The 25776-nt window shown below is 34.9% G+C and overlaps 4 protein-coding genes across 4 annotated transcripts; all 4 read left to right on the top strand.

The window, feature by feature from the left end:
• Nucleotides 1–355: 355 nt before the first annotated feature.
• Nucleotides 356–4011, top strand: LOC133293689 (uncharacterized). Its single transcript, XM_061492293.1, has 2 exons — nucleotides 356–518; nucleotides 3215–4011. Exon 2 carries the CDS (start codon nucleotides 3231–3233, stop codon nucleotides 3741–3743), a length of 513 nt encoding a protein of 170 aa, XP_061348277.1. The 5' UTR covers nucleotides 356–518; nucleotides 3215–3230; the 3' UTR covers nucleotides 3744–4011.
• Nucleotides 4012–8652: 4641 nt separating this feature from the next.
• On the top strand, nucleotides 8653–9027 carry LOC133293655 (uncharacterized mitochondrial protein AtMg00810-like). Its single transcript, XM_061492244.1, has one exon. The coding sequence runs from the start codon at nucleotides 8653–8655 to the stop codon at nucleotides 9025–9027; it is 375 nt and encodes a 124-aa protein (XP_061348228.1).
• Nucleotides 9028–10708: 1681 nt separating this feature from the next.
• Nucleotides 10709–17918, top strand: LOC133293662 (geraniol 8-hydroxylase-like). Its single transcript, XM_061492254.1, has 2 exons — nucleotides 10709–11661; nucleotides 17156–17918. The coding sequence occupies exons 1-2, from the start codon at nucleotides 10741–10743 to the stop codon at nucleotides 17774–17776; spliced, it is 1542 nt and encodes a 513-aa protein (XP_061348238.1). The 5' UTR covers nucleotides 10709–10740; the 3' UTR covers nucleotides 17777–17918.
• A 2233-nt stretch (nucleotides 17919–20151) lies between these two features.
• Nucleotides 20152–25341, top strand: LOC133293675 (geraniol 8-hydroxylase-like). The gene is made up of 2 exons (XM_061492277.1): nucleotides 20152–21193; nucleotides 24632–25341. Exons 1-2 carry the CDS (start codon nucleotides 20276–20278, stop codon nucleotides 25250–25252), a joined length of 1539 nt encoding a protein of 512 aa, XP_061348261.1. The 5' UTR covers nucleotides 20152–20275; the 3' UTR covers nucleotides 25253–25341.
• The last annotated feature ends 435 nt before the right edge of the window (nucleotides 25342–25776 follow it).

Below are 25776 nucleotides of genomic sequence, written 5' to 3'. Positions count from 1 at the left end.
AGTAATAAATTTTTGGTGGTTAAAAAGGTATTTCATGTTAATTGTTGAATAGGTTCGCTCGTTCTATCTGGAATAAGTTAATACAACGTTGTTTTGAGGCAAAAATTATGTTATTTTTGTAATTTTAATTTATTTCAGGGTTATAATAGTTTTTATATTTATAATTTTTTAAGATTTCAATACTAAACAACGTTGTTTTGAGGATAAATACTTATCTGCATTAACTGCATAAACATTTTTTTATGGTTGAATTTATAAAGAAAAAGATGTTTAATGAAACAAATAAAAATCATATTAGAAATTATTATTATATAATATAAGACTTTCGAGTATTCAGACCAATTGTGTGAATGAGAGTGAGGTCGCTTTAGCTGGAGTCTGGGCCATCGTATTAGGGTTTGCACTTGCAGAGATGCAACCTGCCTCCGTTACCGAGGACCTCACAATAGCGTTATTCCTCCTTAGTTTAGTGCGATAACTCGTGGAATCGAAAATTATCGTCATTATCGTGCGATTCGGTACGTTATTCTACTTTCATGTTCTCCTGTGAATGTTGATTCTGATTGCTTTTTTTTTTTTCTCCCATTTATTTGATGGTCTAGCTGTTCTTGGTGATGATTATATTTGTTGAATTACTTACCTGGATTCGGGTATTCTGACCAATTGTTAGGGTTTATCTCGTTTTTTTGTTTTTTAATTCCAGATCAACTTAATGTTCGCTTTGAGGTTGTATATAATCAATTTTATACATGTATTTTATGGTTAACTATGAGAGCTTTCAATTTAGTAAGGTAGAAAGAGCAAGTTGTGCGTTTGGCACTTGTCTTTAGGGGAAAAAACAACCATTTGAATGGCATTTAGTCTGGAATGTTATCCTTTTCTACAGAAAATTTGGATAAAGCGCACATACAGATCTGCAGAGCTTGCTGTTGAGTACTGACAATAATATGTGATGCCACAAAACTTTTTGACTATATAATTTTTTCTGCTTTTGGAGAACTTCTTTTGAGAACGTAGCCCGTGGTTCAAAGTGTTTTGTGTTAGCTGACAATTTACATGCACATGAAAGATTTTTCATAACAGCAACCGTTTGTATTCATTGCTGTAGATTTCCGATGCTTAATTATGTGTAGTTGATAAAGGACTTAAGCATGTTTGGTGGGGGTTAAGTTTAATGTATGGACTCTGTTCTGGCAATTTTTCAAGTGTTAGCGTTGAAAGTGGATTTTTTTTCCCAATTGCATTTATTTTTGTATGTGCGTATTAGTCTATGGGCCTATGGCATCACGTACCTGTATCAGTTTTAGGTTCCAATAGTTCTTTAAGATAAAATTAATCAGGATAAGTATGCACTGACACCTTAATTTGAGACACATGCCAAGATGCACATTTTTCTTTTTTGAGTATTTTATTTATAGTTTGACACCATGGGGAAACATCACGATGTTGTCAGAGGATCTCCATGAAAGAAATGCATGACAAAACTCTTATTGTTGGGTTTGAGTTGTTGCTTATATTTTCGATGAATGGTTCATCACTAAATCCTAGTGGGAGTTTGCTAATGTCAAAAACCCAAATAACTAGGTACACTTGGGCAGGTTTCAAAGTAATATGTGTTTGTAGTCACTTCATATTTGAAAAATTAGTTTTTATTTGATTTTTTAAAGTCAAAACAGTTCAAAAGAATTCCTTTGTAAAGTTGATTTTAAACTACCCATTTTGTAATTGAATCTATATTTTACTAATTCCTCTCCCTTTGGTGGCTTCTTACTTCAACATTTTTCCCCTAAAAAAATGATAGACCATGATATAACGAAAAATAGTTAGTGTTAAACTGATTCATAACCAAATATTAAGAAAACTAAATATATTTTGGAGCTAGTTCAATTTTATATTGATTTAAGTAACTTGTTTAAATTTGAACATTAAGAACCAATTTCTAGTTTACCAAACACCCATAGTATTTTGTGAGGGCTAAGAGAAACTTACTGGACTGGAAGTGATGGGTCACACTGGATAATATATTCCCCTTTCTAAGCTAAGGCTGTCGTCACAGTGGCAAGATTTGTTAGTTTCCATTAGGGAACCCTCAGTTTGTGAAATTTATGTTTTTGTTTTTCACTTTCAGTTTAATTCTCTTGATTTAGGAACCTAATGGAGGAATTAGTAACTAATTCATAGAGCATAAACATAATTTGCTATGAAGCATGGACATTGACATGGACACAACATGAACACACGGGCACACACAATGTCCAAAATATAAGAAACCAAGACATGGAACTATATATGTGTGTGTGTGCACAAGTCAAATGAAATTAAATGCGAGCAATATAAAAAATACTAAGGGACATCATTTTATGATGTAAGCATCGGCTTACATTTTCCTTGGAGAAGGTTCTCTAATATTTTGTATCTTTTAAAGAATTGTTTATATTTTAAGCTGTTTTCTGAAAGTTAATTTTTTTTCAAAAAAAGAGCAAATTTTTTTTTTTCCATTAGCCCTGTCCTTTGAAGTGGAAAGTCATATTTAGGTGTCAGCTGAGGGTTTAAATTGTGTCTGGCATGTGTCATATGACTGTCAAACCAGTGTCAATGTTGTGTCTGACACTTCGACACTGCAAGAAACATCAAACATCAGTGTCAATGCATCATAATTTGTAACCTTTGATGTAGAGCAAAGAGTCGAATATGTTTCTACTAAGAAATAGAGGAGGTTTCAAAGCAGAAAGAATCAAACAAAGCCAACGGCTTGTTCTTCTGGTATAAAAACTAGGAAAGAAGAAAATTCTTCTAGATTCTTCTGGGTTTAATATTCAAGTAAGGATCTCTATACAAAGGTTGAGGTTTAGCTTTTATAGTTCAAGCTTAGAGCTTCAAATTACATGACCTCCAACCATTACCTGTTACAAATTCCAAATTACAGTTATTACATACAACTTACTAGAAATCAAATTGCAAGAAAACACTCCCCTAACATAATTCCGGACTCTTACTACTTACGCAAGCCCATTAAGGACCTTACAAATAAGACACTTAATTAAGATAAATCTGACTTAAAATGCTACCATAAACAGAAGCCACAAAAATCAACTAATATTTCTTGAAATTATAAGAAAACCCTAATTTTATTTAATTTCTTTTCTACTGCTCTTACATCAATCTTTTTTCAGCATTATCAAAGTTAATGATATCTTTCTGGAACATTCTGCAGGAGTTACCGTAGTAGTATGGGTGAGTTTACAATTCAGATAGGCAATGACCTTGTTAATCAGCTTGTTGATGATGCGGTGGTAAAGAAGAAAACTAGAAGGATTAGACGTAAGGGGCCAAGAGGGACTGATAAGCCCCAATCAAATGTAACTGGAAAGCCCGAGAGTGCAGCTGCTCCAGGGTGGCCAGTGCAGCCCCCTCTGTTTCTACCTGCAACATTACCTGTACAACCTGCCCATTCAGAGTTAGAAGGCATTCAGTCTGTGCTTCAGGAAAGTGAGAAGGTTTTGGAAAGATTGCAGAAGCAGGAGGAGAACATGTTGCAGGAAGTAACCCAAAAGGCAAAGGATCTCCATGATAAAGAGTATAAGCTTCCAAACCCAAAGCCTAAGCCTTGCATGGCTGAGAAGCTTGCTTCCTTAGCATGTTACAAGGAACATATCAAGGACCCTTTGAAGTGTGCTAATCTTGTTACCAGTTTTGCAGATTGCTTGCGAAGGTTTGGCCGTTTAGGTGACAAGTTACACTGAGAAATGGTTTAGAAGGAAATTCGTATCAATGAAATGCAAATAATCTAGTAAACTACAGACTGACAAATACTCATTTTGTTACTGCCAATTTTGTTGAATCTTTCGTTCCCAACATTAAACTATGTTTTGAAGCTCACAACAGGTGACATTCTTTGTTTGGAATTTGAAGATTTTCAGTTATTTGTGTGCCCCCACATGCTGTGCTTGTTTGTGCACGGAATGCTATCAAGGGAAGTATGTTCCAAGTTTGTCAGTCATATATATAAACATCTAATTCGAAAAATAGAGATTAAATTTGGAAACTTTTATTTTTGTATCTATTTATTTGGTGAGATAACTGGGTCAAAGACTCAAAAGCTGTTCTTACTGAGTAAAGGTAAGAAATAAGAACTGGAAGCGCTTGACTAAAAATATGAAGGCAGAAGCCAACACCGAAATTGGCTTACGGTAAACGTGCTTCCAATCAACAGACTCAAAGCAACAACCTTCTGCATTATGTCCTTGCATATAGAGAAGAACGGATGATTAGAATCACAATTCATAAGTATTATTACATGGAAATGGATTTTCTCGCGTTAAAAATAAATATGATTATGTAGAAAAATCACAATCATATAAGAGTGATATAAGAGTGAATTAACGGTTATGATTTTATAATTTATTTTAATGTTTTTTCTCTTTTTTTTTATCTTTATTAATCTATCTTTATATAGTTATAATATTTTATATGATCATATCATATATTTTTAAACACCAGAATCCACTCCCATTATTACATAGAATGATCCACCCTTAGCAGTTAGCACTACTAAAATTCAACCACAAGCTGCCTGAGAACCATGATCTCTCACTGACTCCAGCTAACTTTGCGAACCTCGCTAATACCAAAGGCTTCGAACGACTCGTTAGGCACCTTAAAGGTTAATTCACACTCCATTATGTGAAACCTAATCATATGTCAAATTTCATGGTCATTGTGTTTCTGGTTTTTAAAACCTTCAAGTTCATACAACGCCGCCACAAGATCATACCAACAAAATCATTCTAAATTAAAAATCTTAGTTTTAAAATTGAAATTCTAAAACTGCGTGTCACACAAACTTGAGATGACCAATTTTCCTCTGAAAATTGGTAAGAAGAGATTCCTTAGCCACAAGACAGAGAAAGGTCCTCTCTCTTTGGGGACTGCTCACCACAAAATAGCCTTGAAAATAGGCTTATTTTCATGCATAGGGTTTGGCTCAAGCAGTAAATGAACATTAATTTCACACCTAAAGCGTGTGGAAAATTCTCATTAGACAAATTATACATATGCACTCCAAAACTTGGCTTGCAACAGCCAGTGGTTAATATTGCCGTTAAAGTTTATCTTTGTTGTGATCATCCAAACAATAATATCTACGGGGAAAGATATTGTAACAACCAAACTAATATTACTACTACAGTTACTACCAATCAATTTTATCATTAAATTGATTATGTTAATCCAACAGTTATATTTATTTTCATCTTTGTACGGTTATGATTCTCCATATTTAATACTTTATATTTATTTTCACCTTTATATAGGAACCTTTATATGGTTATGATTTCTCATATTTAATGCTTTCACATTAAATATAAGGATTCATAACCATACAAAGATGAAAATAAATATAACCGTTGGATCAACATAATCGATTTAACGGTAAAATAGATTCATAGTAACATTGTAACACTAATTGGTTGTTACAATATTCTATCCAAATATATATTAGTTAAAAGCCGATAAATAAAAACTTTTATATTATAAAAATTAATTTTCTTATCATGGTGACGAAATTTTTCACACTTTAAAATGTGAAATTAATTCATGCTCGAGCGTCGATTTAATGATGGCTATAAGATATGCAAATAAATTTCACTTAACTGACCAACTTTCTAGCAACTGTTAGGATAGGATCATATTTGCATTTGAATTGTTGGATGATAGTATTATTTGCATTTATGTTTAGATTTGAATTATTAGGTTATTATTTACATTTAAGTTTAGATTTGAATCATGACCTTACTATTTGTATTTTGTAATTTTGTATAGTTGTCTTATTCATTTTTGTACGGCTTCTCGTTTGTATTTATAGGAAGATTCAATCAATGACAAAAGCAACCGGTTCAGTGAAAATTCTATTATGGTATCAGGAGACTGACCAGTGACCAGGGCCTGATCTTCCTTTAACATTTTTTTTTTCCTTTTTCCAACGCGCAACCTTTTTATCCTTCATTTATTTTCCTTTTGTCCCTCAACATGGCTCTCGATGCCTTACATAACAGAAATCTCAAAGTTACAGATCCACGTTCACCTTTCTATGTTGCGTCCTCTAACAACCCAGGGATCCTATTAACAAATGTTCTGTTACAAGAGGAGTCCAAGTGTCCAACTATGACAATTGGAGCAAGTCCATGAAAAATGCATTGAAGGCTAAAAATAAGCTGGGATTTATTACCAGCTCTATCACCACACCAGTCCTATGCTTGGATTGTCTGCAATTCTATGATCACTGGATGGATAGACAAAACCATTGATCCGCAGCTATTCAACCATTTATTCAATACTTTGACACCGCCAAGCAATTGTGGGATTTGCAGGAACTCACCTTGAAGAAGCCGATTGGACTAATGGGGTTTATGTGTACGTACCACCAACAATGCTCTCAGGTTTATGCAATGCAGATTTCTGATGAAGATCATTTGTGGCATCAACGTCTGGGCCATCCATCTACCAAGAGTCTCTTTTTAATTCATGTTGTGGATTCTCTTAATGTTAAGACAAATAAATTTGCTTTATGTGATGTATGTCGTCATGCTAAGCAAACTCAAAATGAATTTCCTTTTAGTTCTACTGTGAACAATGCTTGTTTTGATCTACTCCATTGTAATATATGGGGGCCATATAAGACTGCACACTTATCTGGGGCACATTATTTTCACACCATTGTTGATGACTTTAGTCGTGGGCGTGGGTTTTCTTAATGTCTGAGAATAGTGAAACTATTCGTCTCATTAAAAATTTCATCACCATGATAAGAACTCAGTTTGGCAAGCAAATAAAATCTTTTCGTACTGATAATGGATCTAAATTCCTTTCTCATTCACTTTGGGAAACTCTAAAACAACATGAAATTCTCCAACAAACGTCTTGTGTTGGTTCATCTCAACAAATTGGTCTTGTTGAACGCAAACATAGCCACATTCTCAACATTGCTCGTGCATTACGTTTTCAAAGCAACCTGCCCATTGAATTCAAGGGTGATTGCGTACTCACAGCGACATATTTGATCAATAGGAGCTCCACCTCCCTCTTGCGTGGCAAAACACCAAATGAGATTCTCTTTGGCACACCCCCAAATTATCATCATCTCAAAGTTTTCAGTGGCTTATATGTAATGCACAAACGATCCCAAAACCACGTGATAAGTTTGTTGCCCGCTCAAGGAAATGCATCTTCATTGGTTATCCTTTTGGGAAAAAGAGTTGGAAAGTTTTTGATTTGGAGACTAAAGTTACCTTTGTTTCACGAGATGTCAAATTCCATGAAACAATTTTTCCACACGCAGATGATCGAAGCTCGACCAACTGTCTTGCACTAACTTTGCCTTCTTCTTACCCAGTCTCTGATGCGCAGCCTGGTGATTCATGCGACGACACAGATCCATCTCACATCACCACTGATGCTATTGTTGCACCCGAAACAACCATTGTAGTAAGGGGAGCACTTCTGATTTAACTACAGCCAAAGTTCAGATCCTGCTCCTTGTGCCCCCAATCCTGATCCCGTCACGAGGCGATCTCAACGTGATCACAAGGCACCCACTTACCTCCGCGACTATGAGTGTAACCTTATTGGTACACAACCCTATTCTCCACAATCATCCTTTTCAATCTGCACTTCCGGCAGTAGGTATCCAATCACTAATTATGTCAGTTACTAAAAATTTCTCCAAAACCTCGTTTGTTTTTTGTTGTTGTTGTTAGCACAGTAAAGAAGAAAATTCTTGAAAGGATGCTATGGTTGACCCAAGATAGCATGCTGCTATGATAAGTGAAGTTGATGCCCTCGAAGCAAATAAATCATGGATCTCTCGGATTTACCACCTGGCAGACGTGTTATACCGTGTAAACGGGTGTACCGGGTTAATTACAGCTCATATCGTAAAGAATTACTTCAACCCAAAATCTTAAAGTATTGAGTAAGGATTTTTTCAATGGTTTATATTATTCTCTAACACATCCCCTCACGTAAGAGCTCTTTGAGTTTGAAGTGTTGATTATTGCATAGGTCCAATTTTTGATTTACCTTATGCTTATTTAATTCCACAAGTGGGAGGCGCGGTATGAATCGAACTCGTGACTTTGTGGTCATTGAAACTCTAATACCATGTAAAGAATCACTTCAACCCAAAACCTTAAGTTATTGTGTGATGGTCTTTTTAATGATTTATGTTATTCTTTAACACATATGGCATGGTGGAGCATTACAAAGCTCGCTTGGTTATCGATGGAAATAACCAAGTTGAAGGTGAGGATTACACTGAAACTTTTGCTCCAGTCACCAAAATGGTTAGTGTCAGATCTTTTCAAGCTATTGCTATTGTCAACCGTTGGAAATTACACCAACTTGACGTTAATAATGCCTTCTTGCGTAGAGATCTTCAAGAAGAGGTTTTCATGCGTCTGCCACCAGGTTTTTCCCCTTCAGTATTGAAGGTTTGTAGATTACGCAAGTCCCTATATAGTCTTCGCCAATCACCATAAAATTGGTTCGCAAAGTTGTCCTCTTCTCTCCTTAGTTATGGTTTCATCCAGTCCAAGGCAAACTATACATTGTTCACTCTGAAAACAAGAAAACATTTTTTTGGCTTTGTTGGTGTATATGGACGATATCATTTTGGCTGGCAATGACTCTGCTGCATGTGCCCAGCTCAAAGCTTATCTTAACTCTTGTTTCAAAATAAAGGATCTTGGTGCTTTTAAATATTTCATTGGCATAGAAATTGTAAGGGCGCCCACTGGCTTGTTTTTAAGCCAATGTAAATACGCTATGGATGTTCTGATAGAAGTTGGTCTCCTTGGATGTTGCTCATTTGAACTTCCTATTGAACAAAATATCTGCTTAGCCTTAGCCTCCGGTTCTGATTGTGATGACCTTTCTCGTTATCTTCGCTTAATTGGCAAATTGGTATACCTCACTATTACTCGGCCTGATATTAGCTATGTTGTGCATACTTTGTCCCAGTTCATGCAATAGCCAAAGGCTGAACACTATAATGTTGTCCTTTGTTTACTGCGCTACATAAAATCCAGTCCAGGCCAAGGGTTGTTTCTCAGGTCATATATTAATTTCAATTGCATGCTTACTGTCATTCTGATTGGGCTAGCTGTCCTATTACTCATCACTCAACCACATGGTATTTTATCACGCTTGGATCTTTCCCTATCTCCTGGAAAACTAAAAAGCAGGTAACAGTATCACGGTCATTCGCATAAGCAGAATATTGAGCCATGTCTCCTACTACTACAGAGCTCATCTGGTTAAAATTATTTATGTTCTCTCTTGGTGTCTCACACAAGCAGCCTATGAAGCTCTATTGCGATAATCAAGCCGCAATTCACATAGCTTCTACCCCAGTGTTCCATGAACAAACAAAGCACATAGAGCTCGACTGTCATTTTATAAGAGAGTATCTTTTAGCTAAAAATATTGCTTGTTCGCATGTTCTTAGTGAATTCCAGTTGATCAATATTTTTACCAAGACACTTGGCAAGAAGCAATTTTGTTTCATACCTAACAAGTTGGGCACTTGATGTCTTCATACTCCAACTTGAAGAGAAGTGTTATGATAGAATCATATTTGCTTTTGAAATATAGGATGATGTTACTATTTACATTTATGTTTAGTTTTGAATCATCATGCAACTATTTGTATTTATGTTTAAATTGGAATAGTAACGTTATTATATTTGTATTTTGTATTTTGTAATTTTGTATAGTTGTCTTATTCATTTATGTACAGCTTTTCGTTTGTACTTATGGGAAGATTCAATCAATGACAAAAACAATCGGTCGAGTGAAAATTCTATTAGCATCCACCGATTAATAAGATTCAATGGCTATGATAAAACCCAATACCATCTTGGACCGTGGAGAAGCCATGATGATGCAGTAGCAAGCTTAGAGTTGACTTAAATGTGTTATTACTTAAGGGAGAATATATTAAAATATATAATAACTCTTTAAAAAATATACTCTAATTTACTATATATGGCTAAATCATAGATTAAAAATTTATTAGAACGACACTTTGATATTTACGTCATGTTATAAAACTGAATTTAAAGCATTGACTCGGTTACTTTTGTCATTTTGTGTATCGTATTAAGATGCCTGAAAGATTGAGTATTTATGGTTGTTAATCTTTCCATTTCTGATTCTTTTTAGATTTTTTCCCAATTAACTCATTTTAGAAAACGTTTTAATATTCTTGCTTTTTTCTTTACAGATTAGGTTAATATTCCGTTTAGATTAATTTCAAACAAATTGATATTAAAATGAATAATGTTAAAAATTAATTTATCTCTAGAAATAAAATAAACTCTTCATTTAATATTTAAAAATTAATTTTTCATCTTATTTTTTTTAAAAAAATATTATAAAATATTATTCTATTAATTATTTAGTTTTAAAATAAATTAATCTTTTAAAAATATGAAATTAGCCCTAAATCTATCAATAAAGAATTATTGTGGTGGTGAAACAAACAAGCACAAGAAGTCATTTGCTCCTGGCCATAGGGCGACGTCGTCCACAAAGTGATTTCATATTTGTCTTTTCCCTATTTATCCATTTTATTGCATGGCTTAGCTCTCTATTTAATTTTAATTCACATATATATCATCCATAACTTGTAACATATGCTTCAGCTATTTTTCCCTTCTGAAATCTCAATACAACAATAGCACAATGATACTCTCAACTTTCTTTCAAAACCTGAACCTGAATTTTAAGGATTGCATAAGCACAACCTTGGTTCTTGCTCTCTTAATCATTTCAGCGGTTACTTGGTACTTCCTCAAACCCAACACCCACCACAGGCTGCCACCTGGTCCACCTGGCATCCCCTTCTTCGGGAACCTTCTATCCCTCGACCCGGAACTTCACTCTTACTTCGCCGGGTTGGCCCGGACCCATGGCCCGATTTTCAAGCTCCGACTCGGGAGCAAGCTTGGCATCGTGTTGAGTTCACCTTCCACCGCTCGTGAGGTTCTCAAAGACCACGACACCGTTTTCGCCAACCGTGACGTGCCCGCCGCCGGCAGAGCCGCCACCTACGGCGGATCCGACATAGTATGGACCCCGTACGGTCCCGAATGGAGGATGCTGAGGAAAGTGTGCGTGCTCAAGATGCTAAGCAACACCACCCTGGATTCCGTGTACTATCTCCGCCGCAAGGAGGTAAGGAAAACGGTCGGGTATTTGTACAGTCGGATCGGGTCTCCGGTGAACGTGGGGGAGCAGGTGTTCCTGACGATGCTGAATGTGATAACGAACATGATGTGGGGTGGCGCGGTGGATGGGGCGGAGAGGGAAAGCTTGGGGGCGGAGTTCAGGGAAGCGGTGGCTGAGATGACTCATCTTCTTGGGAAACCGAACTTGTCGGATTTCTTTCCCGGGTTGGCCCGATTCGATTTGCAAGGCGTTGAGAAACAGATGAATGCGTTGGTCCCGCGGTTCGATAGGATATTCGAAAAGATGATTAGTCAACGACAACGGGTTAAGATGGAGAAAGAAAGCAAGGATTTTCTGCAGTTTCTGTTAAATTTGAAAGATGAAGGAGATTCCAAGACACCAATGACCATGACCCACATTAAGGCACTCCTCATGGTATGTTCATTTCAGAAATTCCACTTTCAAATTAAATTTCGTGTCACTTTTTTAGTTATCTATCTTTATCGTTATCATGTTAGTTGTCGTATTGTACCAACTTATTAACATAAGAAGCTAAAAATAGAAAGTATGTATAGTTTTGATTAGTAAATTATTAGTCCAAACTTACATAGATTGTGAACTATTTGCAACGATACATTGGTTCGTTATTTTGATATTATTCATATAATAGAGCTTTAAAATGATAATTTTGAATTTTATTTAATTTACTTATATTAAATTAAAAGACTTATACTAGTTTATATTAAAATTTTAAAATTAATTATTATAGAAAAATATATGAATATTTATTTTAAAATATTATTTAAAAATATTAATAAATGATTAACTTCTTCTCCTTTTTAACTTACATTAGCATTAGGGTTGGCAAAAATGAGCTGCCAACCCGACTCGAGCCAGCTCAGAAAAAAACGACCTAATCCGCGGGTCAAACGGGCCAGCTTGCGGGTTGAGGTTTTTTTTTTAAATACAACATATAATATACAAAAAATAGACAAAACCCACACATGCTGTCGTCGTCTTTGTTCCTTCTCTAAACCTAAGTCTCTAATCTTCTCACATCCCTGTCATTTTTATATTGTTAGGCTGTGCTGGCTCTGTTTGGTTCAAAAATCTTACCCACTTGGTAGCAAGTGGTTCTAATTATTTCTTGATGTTGGTGCAAATTTGTTGTGAAGAAAATTCGAAACTAGAATATTTTGCTTTTATTTCTCATTTTGTAACCTTCTTGTTTAAGCTTATGGAAGCCACATAGTTGGTGCATTAATATTACAAATTCATTTAAATAGGCTGAAAACGAGCCAACCCGCGAGCAATTTTCGAGCCAACCGCGAACCAATTTTCGAGCCAACTCGCGAGCTATTTTTTCAAACCAACCCACGAGCCATACTTTTGAGCCAACCTGCGAGCCAACCCTAACTCGACTCGGGTTGGGTTGGGTTAGGTTTTCTGGCTCATTTTTTTTTCGAGGTAACCCTAACCCGACTCATTTTTTTCGAGTTGCATGCGGGTTAGGCTGGGTCGAGCCGGGTTGGTCCGTTTTGTCAACCCTAATTACCACGTCAAATCATGTCATAATAATTTTAAGCTTTGACTTTATTAATAGCTTGCATATTTTTTGGAGTTATATGACCGAGCAGTTTTTGTTTTATTTTGATACCATCTACAAGCCATTGTTAGTTGTACTTGAAAAAAAAATTCATAGGCAACCTGGCTAATGTTGGTATCAAATCCTTATATGGATTTAAAATTGAGAGTATATCACGAATTAAATTAGTAGTGATGAATGAAAGAGATATCTCGACATACATAGATACCCAAGATATTGATATCACACCCTCTTGTCGCTCTATCTCATCCTCTGCTCAAATACTTATGTCTCCACCTCCAATCCTGTAATAAGCGTTCAGCTTCCAAAATAGATTATCTGTATGAAAATACTCAAATCCCATATACAACTGCTATAACTTAAAAAGTCCCAGTTCTGATAAACCTTTATTATGCCTTCAAGAAACATAAAACCACTTGGACCTCATCCATTAGAACCCTTATTTCTCCAAAAAAAAAAAGTCATCAAGGAATATATCCAAGACTCCTCAGTCTCCCATCATACCTTACCATATTTCTCTACAAAACAATACATAACTCTAGAAATCCCACCATAATTTGTTCTAGAATGGCAAAAATATGGTTATACCCATCTGCATAATTTGTCTTGTAATGTTTATCTTGATGTACTTTTCTAGAGTGTTGTATTCTGGAGTGTGATGTAATGTAATTTGGCTTGTTATGCTTTCCTCACCTATAAATAGGTGACCTTGTGAACTTGTAATTGTAAGAGCTTGCCGACCGATCAATAAGAAGTGTGTTGCTCTCCAACAGCTTTCAAAAAAATTATCTCTTCTCTTTCTTAGCCTTCTAGTTTAATTTATGATTATCTCTCTACCATAGTCAATACTGAGTATGCTCTGCACTTGCCATGATATGGATCTTGTGCATCAGAAAGGTCATGACATGAAGATTGATCTTTTGCTATGGACCTATGATCATTATATTTGTGTGATGAGTCTGGTAAGGTCTCCCATTAACATAGAGGAAAAGGTTATGGGCAATTGGCTATGTCGTACGTCCTAACTTGGCATGTAAGTGCTCTGATGAATTCAAAGGATACTCCAACAGGGACAGTCTCAGCTGTGAGATTCTCATAAATAAAGTGATTCACAGGCGACCTGGCTAGTATTCTTTTTCCTCTAAAAAGATTGCTTCCTGGAAGCTATCACTAGCGTCATCAGTGGGAATCTTGATTGGAGGGAGATTCTGACAAAGTTGCTTCACTTTTTTTTCCTGTAGCTATTTTCTTTTGAGACCACTATGTTGGATTGTTTTTTAACATAGCCATGAGGGGTGAGGTTATTTGAGTAAACTTCGGGATGAAGTCTCTAGCATAATTGCATACCCCAAGAAATGAGTGGACTTGCTTAGCTATAAGATTCTCATCAAGAAACTTCATTAGTTCTTGTCCTATATACGGCTGCGTTGCCTTTGAATCACTATATTCACGAGAATCTCACAACTGAGACTATCCATGTTAAAGTCTCCTTTAAACTCATCAGATTGCTTATAGGCCAAGTTAGGACTTACGGTGGCAAACCATAGCCTATTGCCCATAGCTTTTTCTTCTATGTTAATGGGAGAGCTTACTAGACTCATCTCACAAATATAATGATCATAGGTCCGTAGCAAATGATCAATCTTCATGTCATGACCTTTTTGATGCACAAGATCCATATCCATGGCGAGTGCAGAGCATTGCTCAGTATGAATATGCTAGAGCATTGATAATAGATTAAACTAGAGGGCTAAGAAAGAATTTTTTAGAAAGCCATTGAAGAACAACACACTTCTTATTGATGGGTAGGCAAGCTCTTGCCATTACAAGTTCACAAGGTCACCTGTTCATCGGTGAGGAAAGCATAACAAGCCAAATAACATTACATCACCGCCTACATCCCACTCTATAATACAACACTCTAGAAAAGTACATCAACACAAACATTACGAGACAAACTTGATTACCAAAGCGCTTACATCATGCATACATCACAACCAACACACTAATATTGGGCTAATAATCTTCTTAGGCCCAAAACTAGATAATTCTTGCCCAATCTGTCTTAATAATGGGCTATTGCCCATCTAGGTCCATTCTTTCACTAGCTCCTTTGCTTCTCCTTTTTCTTATTTCTCAAATTCAAGGTACAGAAGATACTCTTCAAAATTTTCTTCATTAATTGGGGAACTTGGAATTTTCACATTATAAGGGTCTTGAGAATCTTTAAAGATTTCAAGGCCTGGTCCTTTGTCTTTCATGACAGGCTTTACATAGGAACGCTCTCCTTGAGAATGAGGAGTCTTTAGTGCTTCATTAAGATGTTCGTGATATATTTCTACATTTGCTTTAAATCGATCTCTGCACCAAATAGGAAAAACTTCCCACGGGGCATCATCTTCCCATTTAGGTCAGAGGTCTCTAAAGATCACTCCATTGAGTTCTGCAAGACGTTTCTAAATATTTTTCATAAAAGGACCGCAGTCTAGCTTAAAGGGTTCAAGAGAGAAACCACAGAGGGGACCTTTTTGACAATAGATTGTGATAGGATGAAGAAATCCATCATCACAATTCCAACTTTTATGGAGATAAAAGACAATCACTTGGTTAAGCTTGTTAGAATAATATTATTTTCCCAAATGTCAGAGCCATAGTTCTTTTCCACAGAATTGGTAAAGAAAGGAAAGAAAGAAGTATCCATGAAAAGGATCTTCTTTCAGCATTTTATTGTAGATAGATTGGACTGGGATTTCTATGGCAATATAGTATAAGTTACACATATGCCACAGGAATTTCCAGATGTCATTGCTAAAGGCTTTTGAAGGATTTAGTTTGAAGAAATGGTAGAGGTATTCAGGATGGATGAGGCCATATGATAAGATGTTATCTAGGCCATATGCTCTAATTATCTTTGAAAGATATTTAAAGATTTTGTTCCTAGAGCAGTTCATCAGTACTTTAGTGGTTTTGTCTTCTTCGACTTCAGGAAGGTAAACTTCAGGAAGGTAATAGTGGTTTGGGAGAGATGGGGCAAAGTTAAGGACTGCATAGTGGCTATTAAAGGTATTGGTTTCTGGTGAGTGAGGAAGTGGATTGTCGATGGTCTTGAAAGTAAGACAGGGACCAGATTCTTATCTCCTTTTATATGCTCTTTTGTGAACTCATATCTGCTAAACCAATCTTTCGGTTTGAGTAATTGAGGAGTAGGAAATAATTTTCTTTTAAAGTCCATGATCATTGGGAAGGATGAATTATCCAGTACCACTATGAACTTGTGACCGATACGATGGAATTCAAATTTCTTAATTCGATATTTAACAGCTAAGATTTCTTTATATGTGGAGTGATAATGGCTTTCAGCCTCTTGAAACTTGACACTTGCATATGCACACACATGCTTCTTGTTGTCTTTTTTCCTCTGTAAAGATTGCTCCCCAAAAGCTATCACTAGCGTCAATCTGTACAATACGATTTCCATCAGTGGGAATCTTGACTGGAGGGAGATTCTAACAAAGTTGGTTCAGTTCTTTTACTGTAGCGATTTACTTTGAGACCATTGTGATTGATTATTTTTTAACATAGCCTTGAGAGGTGAGGTTATTTGAATAAACTTTGGGACTAGGTCTCTTGCATAATTGCAAACCCCAAGAAATAAGTAGACTTGCTTAGTTGTGAGATTCTCATGAATATAGTGATTCACTGGCGACCCGGCTCTCGTATATCCAAAAGAAGAAAACTAAAAAATAGATAAAAATCAATTTTGATTGATTTGATTTTTTATTTCCATTTTCAAAATATAATTAAATCAAACCAAACTGAACTATTTTCAATCACTGTAGCTTTTAAGTTTTTTACGTTTATACATGATTATAATTAATTTATTAATGTCTATATGAAAGCTTTTAGGCAACTTTGGAGCTTAAATGAATTGGACAACTTTTTTGTAAAGATTTTTAAGCTAATTTAATGTTAAATAAAAAGTTAAATCTTAATTTTTTATTTTAAGAAAATGTGATTGACTAAAAATCAATCGGACCAAACTAAATTATGATTTCGCTTTTTAATTATGAGCTAACGCATAATTCTCAATATAAAATGACGTTGGATGACGCCAGGGAGCTCTAGCTCAGTTAGCAGGATGTTTAAGCCTTGAGAGTTTGTTAATTCCTCGTACATTGAGAATTTTAATGAGTTTTTTTTCCTTAGAAACCTAACCAAACATTGACGACCTTATAAGGAAAAAATAATAATAATAGTAATTATAGAAGGAGATCAAAGAATTTTGTGACTAATACTGTCGAAATTTTATATGATCACAAACAGGACATGGTTGTAGGTGGATCTGACACATCATCCAACACAATTGAGTTTGCAATGGCAGAAATGATGCACAAGCCAGAGGTAATGAAGAGAGTCCAAGAGGAATTGGAAGTTGTAGTTGGGAAAGATAACACTGTAGAAGAGTCTCACATTCATAAGCTACCCTACTTGCATGCTGTGATGAAAGAAACTCTACGATTGCACTCTACACTTCCTCTTTTAGTCCCTCACTGTCCCAGTGAAACCACCATTATAGGAGGCTACACAATCCCAAAGGGATCTCGGGTGTTTGTGAACGTGTGGGCTATTCATAGAGACCCTTCCATTTGGGAAAGACCACTTGAATTTGATCCTACAAGGTTCTTGGATTCTAAATGGGATTATAGTGGGAGTGACTTCAATTATTTCCCCTTTGGGTCTGGAAGAAGAATATGTGCAGGAATAGCAATGGCTGAGAGGACGGTTTTGTATTCTCTTGCCACACTAGTGCACTTATTTGATTGGACAATACCCCAAAGAGAAAAGTTGGATATATCAGAGAAATTTGGTATTGTTCTCAAAAAGAAAATACCTCTGGTTGCCATCCCTACCCCACGATTGTCCAATTCAGATCTTTATAAATAGAATTGAGTACAATATTCATGTACTCATCAAGAAAATCTGTATTCAATACTAAAAACAACAATGATTTGCAGTTGGTTTATGTATCGTTTATTCCCGTCATAGTCATTCTATTTCAAATGTTTTGTATAAAAAGAATTTATTTTAGTTATATTCGATCCATTGAGCTCCTATAAAGAACCAAAGAGTTGTTTACCAAAAAAAAAAAAAGAACCAAAGAGTTGAAAGAGAAATATGTTTTTGTTTGTCTACATTGTTAGAAGATGAGCCAGTACAGCCAAAAATGACATAAACGAGACATCACAAATGAATTTATTTACCGTATTCCCAGCATATTCATTCTATTTCAAATGTCTGGAATAAAATAATTTATTTCAGTTCTGTTTAATGCATTGAGATAACGAAAGTAGCTCAAATGCTGCTTAATCTGCAAAATATAAGCGGAGACCAAAACGAAAAGAAAACTTACATTTAGGTTCTAATTTTTTAAGCAATACATGTTTTTTTTTTTAGGCAAAACATATTTGATTTACTATAATTGAGATTATAGTAAGTCTAAAAGTTCAGGCCAAATCTTTTATTTTTAACAAAACAGGTCATTTCAAGCTTATAATTTAGCCTCTATAACATTAACAAGTCAAATTATACTCAAAATATTTGATATATCTAACATATTTAAATTAAAGCCTAACTTAGTCTAACCTAACCAGTTCATATCACTAATTATGAGTTACCGAGGTTCTAGTCTTACACCCTTAAGCTACTATAAAGACACAGGATGTTTGGAGAGAAATATGCTTTTATTTGTCTACATAGCTAGAAGATGAGCCCATTACAGCCAAAAATGTTATAAACCAGACATAAAAAATGAAACCAAACAGGCAAACATAATCTGAATACATGCATGAATCATGATACAGTAATTTTTTATATACTTAGTTTGTATTATTACGGTACTTTTTTTTTCCTCTTGGCTCTTAGTATTGGTATTCAAGATATGTTATCAAATGTTTTGTTAGTGCCGGTTGTCTTTAGTAAGTGTTTGAGAAGTGTTATTTTTTGTGGAAATGTTTTTCCAAAAAATATTATTATAAAAAAAATTCTTATAATAAATAAAAAAAGCAGAAGCTCACGAGAAATTTTTTTTAATATATATATTAGTTTTTTTTAGAGTTCTCATATTTATTTTCAAGATGTACCCATATTTTAAATTTATATTTACCAATTTTACTCTTTACCTTAGTAATCATCGTAATAACAAATTATTTTATTTTTCCTACTCTAAATAAGGGCTTTATTAATATCACGCAATAGGAGAGAATCTCTTATATACTGTAGAGACAATCATCTGTAGGACTATCCAGTTATAAAAAAAATAAGAAAATTGATGTACGTGTAGAATAAAAAAAATATTTTCCTACAACATATAAGTATATTTTCCTTTTAAATAATCATCAAATAATTTTTAACTTTACTTTTTATCTTTAACTTAAAAGTAACTTTTTACCTTAAAATAAATATGTCAAACAGGCTTTTAGAGAATCTCAAATATTTTATTATAAAATTAACATTGAATTAATGTTCTACAATTCACATTGCTATGATACTTGACATGGAGAGTGAATATTCTCACGTGAAAAAGTAGTCATGTGGTTATGTTATTTGATCACAAATAACCTACTTAATTAGTGTAATTTTGTAATGAACCGCATGCTTTCCTTTGGATAAAAATGAGATAGAAGAATTATGTACTTTTATTTCCCCTCGCTCGGGTTCCTAGAGCCTGTTTGAATGAAAAAGTTTTCTTCAAAAACTATATTTTTTTTTAGAAAAAAATAGTTTTCATTATAAATTATTATTTGGATATCTACTTTAAAAAAAGAGAAGTAAATTTTTTTTTTTTTTAAGTTAAAAATTTTAGTTTCTAAAATAAATAGAAATCAAAAATCAAATATTTTTTTTTTAAATTTAAATAATTTTACCTTTTTTAAAAATACTTCTAAAATAAGCCAAACATAAAAACTTCTTCTCCCAAAAACTAATACAATCGGAGCGTTAATTCTTGCCAGCAGACCACCGCATGCTCTGTTTTTTTATTGTTTTCTTTTTTGTTTCTTGAGCTTAGTTCATTTTGTTTATTAAAAGAAATAATTCTAAAGAAACAATAATATTGTCAGTTAAACAATGCCAATTCGGGTATCATCTTATTTTATTTAAAAAATTATTACTTAAAATTAAATTATTATCATCTTAATTCTTTAATTTTTTTCACTAAATTAATCTCTTAAAAATATCAAGCTATCCCCAGCAAGAAAGAATCAATGTGGTGAAAATCTGAAAGATACCTTCCTACGTGCAGAGTCATGTTTGTCTGATTCTAGCTTTCCATTGCACTGCATAGCTCTGTTTAAACTTTCTTCCGTTATATATATATCATCCTCATCTTGTGATGTACCCTTCAACTATTTTTCCCTTCAGAAATCTCAATACAATAATAGCACCATGATACTCTTAACTTTCTTTCAAAATCTGAACCTAAACCTTAAGGATTGCATAAGTACAACCTTGGTTCTTACTTTCTTAGTCATTTCAGCGGTTACTTGGTACTTCCTCAAACCCAATACTCAGAGGCTGCCACCAGGTCCACCTGGCATCCCCTTTTTCGGGAACCTTCTATCCCTCGACCCGGACCTTCACTCTTACTTCGCCGGGTTAGCCAGGACCCATGGCCCGATTTTCAGGCTCCGACTCGGGAGCAAGCTTGCCATCGTGTTGAGTTCACCTTCCACCGCTCGTGAGGTTCTCAAAGACCACGACACCGTTTTCGCCAACCGTGACGTGCCCGCCGCCGTCAGAGCAGCCACCTACGGCGGATCCGACATAGTATGGACCCCGTACGGACCCGAATGGAGGATGCTGAGGAAAGTGTGCGTGCTCAAGATGCTAAGCAACACCACCCTGGATTCCGTGTACGATCTCCGCCGCAAGGAGGTAAGGAAAACGGTCGGGTATTTGTACAGTCGGATCGGGTCTCCGGTGAACGTGGGGGAGCAGGTGTTCCTGACGATGCTGAATGTGATAACGAACATGATGTGGGGTGGCGCGGTGGATGGGGCAGAGAGGGAAAGCTTGGGGGTGGAGTTCAGGGAAGCGGTGGCTGAGATGACGGATCTTCTTGGGAAACCGAACTTGTCGGATTTCTTTCCCGGGTTGGCCCGATTCGATTTGCAAGGTGTGGAGAAACAGATGAATGCGTTGGTCCCGCGGTTCGATAGGATATTCGAAAAGATGATTGGTCAACGACAGCGGGTGAAGATGGAGAAAGAAAGCAAGGATTTTCTGCAGTTTCTGTTAAATTTGAAAGATGAAGGAGATTCCAAGACACCAATGACCATGACCCACATTAAGTCACTCCTCATGGTATGTTCATTTCAGAAATTCTACTTTCCAATTTATCTATCTCTATTGTTATCATGTTTTGTACCAAACTTACGTAGGAGCTGATCTTTGGTGTATCAGTAATATATATTATTTATTTGAGATTTCACTTTTCTTTTCTTTTCTTTTTTGAAATAGACTTTTCTCTATTACATGTCAGTGTTACTATTTGTTATTTGATTTTAATCGGAAGAATTTATAGAAAATTGAATCCATATGTAATATTGTAGAAATTTCCCTTACATAGATCGTGAACTATTTGCAGCGATACATTGGTTCGTAATTTTGATATTTTTTGGGAAGAAGTTAGAGTTATTACTCTTTTTTTTACTATTTTTTTTTATTATTTGTTACTACTAAATTTTAACCGCTGATTTCTGTCAATCTAACGGTTATAATTTATCAAAATTAATAATTAATTAATTAATAAATGTGACCTAATAAATTATAATCGTTAAATTAACGAAAATCAACAGTTAAGATTTAATAGTAACAAATAGTAAAAAAAAAAAGTAGTAACTATAACTTTTCTCTATTTTTTGATATGAAAAATGTTATATTAACAAAAAAAAATTACAAAATTTATTTACAAATTTATAAATTACATTAAGTTTGACTAGTCATATATTGTATTAAATTGTATTAATAAAAAGACTTATACTAATTTATATTAAAATTTTAAAATTAATTATTACATATATGAATATTTATTTAAAATTTTATTTAAGAAAATTAAAAAGATTTAATAATTGATTAAATTCCACTTCTTTTTTAACTTACATACCACGTCAAATCATGTCATAATATATTTAAGCTTTGACTTTGTTATAGCTTACACATTTTTTGGAGTTATATGAGCCGGCAGTTCTTGGTTTATTTTGATACCACCTACAAGTCATTGTTAGTTGTGCTTGAAAAAGGAAAATATAAAAATAAAAAATTGAACAACGTCAATTTGAATCCAAAAGAAGAAAATTAAAAAATAGATAAAAATTAATTTTGATTTTGATTGATTTGATTTGTATTTTTATTTTCACTTTCAAAATATAATTAAATCAAATCAAACTGAACTATTTTCAATCACCTATGTAGCTTTTACGATTTTGACATATAGGAGACGCTTCACCTTACAAATTTTTTTTTAATACTAGGGAAATGTAATTGATAGGGAAATAGTTGAAAAGTAAATTTGGTAGAAAAATATAAAAAAAATTGTTTGGTTAGAAAAAAATTTACCGGACAAATTTGGTAAGATTTATAAAGCCTATGTTTAGTTTGAGGTAAAATATAAATGGAGAAATAAGTGGCAATTACGAAAATATCCTTGTTTTTAAACAAAAGCACCACCCCATCACCAAAGTCTCCTCTGCTTCTCAGTTCAACGCTCGGGCACGTCTTGGTTCACGCCCATCATCACTCATAGTGAGGTCGTATAAAGTGGTGATTGAGCACGAGGGTCGGTCCACGCAGCTGGAAGTTGAACCTGACGAGACCATACAGAAGCAATAACAAGAAGTAGATGCCCACGTTTTCAAGATAATTATGCAACTCAAAATATAAAGAATGCTCACAGAAGCAAAACACCGAACAGCTGGTGTGCACTCACTCGCAGAGTAGTTAGCTAAACTTCTAAATTGAAGATCAAGTGACACTCAAGTCCGACATATAATGGTCTGCAAGAAGAAATGCAATGGTTTTTTTTGAATACTAGGGAAATGTAATTGATATGGAAATAGTTGAAAAGTGAATTTGGTAGAAAAATATAAAAAAAAAATTTTGTTTGGTTAGAAAAAATTTTATCGGACAAATTTGGTAAGATTTATAAAGCCTATGTTTAGTTTGAGGTAAAATATAGATGGAGAAATAAGTGGCAATTACGAAAATATCCTTGTTTTTAAACAAAAGCACCACCCCATCACCAAAGTCTCCTCTGCTTCTGCTTCTCAGTTCAACGCTCGGGCACGTCTTGGTTCACGCCCATCATCACTCATAGTGAGGTCGTATAAAGTGGTGATTGAGCACGAGGGCCGGTCCACGCAGCTGGAAGTTGAACCTGACGAGACCATACAGAAGCAATAACAAGAAGTAGATGCCCACGTTTTCAAGATAATTATGCAACTCAAAATATAAAGAATGCTCACAGAAGCAAAACACCGAACAGCTGGTGTGAACTCACTCGCAGAGTAGTTAGCTAAACTTCTAAATTGAAGATCAAGTGACACTCAAGTCCGACATATAATGGTCTGCAAGAAGAAATGCAATGGTCTACTCACGCCAGCTGCTGACCACACAAGAAGATAATATCCTTTTTTGAGAGGGTATAATGGTCTCCAAGAATTTGTCTACACAGTGATTTAGTCGGTTTTCACATAAAAACCACCTCCAACTATTCTTTCTCAACAGTGACGGAACCTATCATTCGACTAGCAAATTGAAAATGCAATGCAAATAAGATAGCTGGGTATTTAGACTGAATCTGTTCAACCAAACAAGTGATTTCTGGATTCGTTCCTTCATTTGCATAGGAAAGTTTGAAAACCCCCCTCAACCAAACACCACTTTATAGATGATTATAATTAATTTATTGATATCTATATGAAAGTTTTTAGGCAATTTTGTAGTTTATATGAATTGAATAACTTTTTTGTAAAGATTTTAAAGCTAATTTAATGTTAAATAAAAAAATAAATTTAAATGTTATTCTTTTTTTATTTTAAGAAAAATGTGATCGACCAAAATTAACCGGACCAAACTAAATTATGATTTCGCTTTTTAATTATAAACTAACGTATTGTTGAGATATATAGTCCCACATTGATTGGATGAGCAATTAATATGGCCTTTATAAGGCCTTGGGCACTCCCACCCCTTGAGCTAGCTTTTGGGGTGGTGTATCCCAAGGTTCTTAACATGGTAACAGAGCCTCACCGTCCCCCGCTTTAAAAAGTGGAATTAAAATAAAAAAAAAGCACAAAAAGGTAAACCAAAAATGGGCCTGTGCAATTTCCACACTTCTAGCCTAAAGAGCTCTTGCGTGAGAAGGCTTGTTGAGATATATAGTTCCACATTGATTAGATGGACAACTAATATGGCCTTTATAAGGCCTTGGGCACTCCCACCCCTTGAGCTAGCTTTTGAGATGATGTATCTCAAGTTTCTTAACACGCTTCAAATCTCAATGTAAAACGATGTTGGATGACGCCAGTGAGCTCTAGCTCAGTTGGCAGGATGAGTGCAAGCCGTGAGGAGTTGATTCATTCCTCGTACATTGAGAATTTTAATGAATTTTTTCTTTCTTAGAAACCTAACCAAACCTTGACTAGGGACCTTAAAAGGAAAAATTATTATTATTATTATTATAGAAGGAGATCGAAAATTTTTGTGACTAATATTGTCGAAAATTTGAATGATCACAAACAGGACATGGTTGTCGGTGGATCTGACACATCATCCCACACAATTGAGTTTGCAATGGCAGAAATGATGCACAAGCCAGAGGTAATGAAGAGAGTCCAAGAGGAATTGGAAGTTGTAGTTGGGAAAGATAACATTGTAGAAGAGTCTCACATTCATAAGCTACCCTACTTGCATGCTGTGATGAAAGAAACTCTTCGATTGCACACTGCACTTCCACTTCTAGTCCCTCACTGCCCGAGTGAAACAACCACTGTAGGAGGCTACACAATCCCAAAGGGATCTCGGGTGTTTGTGAATGTGTGGGCTATTCATACAAACCCTTCCATTTGGGAAAAACCACTAGAATTTGATCCTACAAGGTTCTTGGATGCCGAGTGCGACTACAGTGGGAGTAACTTCAATTATCTCCCATTTGGGTCTGGAAGAAGAATATGTGCAGGAATAGCAATGGCTGAGAGGACGGTTTTGTATTCTCTTGCCACCCTTGTGCACTTATTTGATTGGACAATACCCCAAGGAGAAAATTTGGATATATCAGAGAAATTTGGTATTGTTCTCAAAAAGAAAATACCTCTGGTTGCCATCCCTACCCCACGATTGTCCAAGTCAGATCTTTATAAATAGAATTGAGTACAATATTCATGTACTCATCAAGAAAATCTGTATTCAATACCCAAAACAACAATGATTTGCAGTTAGTTTATGTATCGTATATTCCCATCATTCTATTTCAAATGTTTTGCATAAAAGAATTTATCTTAGTCCTATTGGATGCATTGAGATAACCAAAATAGCTCAATTCTGCTTAGCATGCAAAAATTACGCTGGGAGAAAATCGAAAAGAAAACTTACATTTAGTAAACGTTTGCTGATGTTCTAGTTTTAAACCCTTATGCTCCATAAAGAACCAAAGAGTTGGGAGAGAAATATGTTTTTATTTGTGTGCATAGTTAGAAGATGAGCCAGTACAGCCAAAAATGACATAAACGAGACATAACAAATGAATTTATTTGCCCTATTCCCAGCATGTATTCTGTATCAAATGTTTGGAATAAAAGAATTTATTTCAGTTCTGTTTAATGCATTGAGATAACGAAAACATCTCAAATGCTGCTTAATTTGCAAAATATAAGCGGAGACAAAAACGA

This window comes from Gastrolobium bilobum, unplaced genomic scaffold (genome assembly GCF_033153095.1).
Source record: "Gastrolobium bilobum isolate Gb01-03AN ecotype WA unplaced genomic scaffold, APGP_CSIRO_Gbil_v1 utg762, whole genome shotgun sequence".
Classification (NCBI taxonomy): Eukaryota; Viridiplantae; Streptophyta; class Magnoliopsida; order Fabales; family Fabaceae; genus Gastrolobium; species Gastrolobium bilobum.
This window is presented reverse-complemented; position numbering and strand designations above follow the sequence as displayed.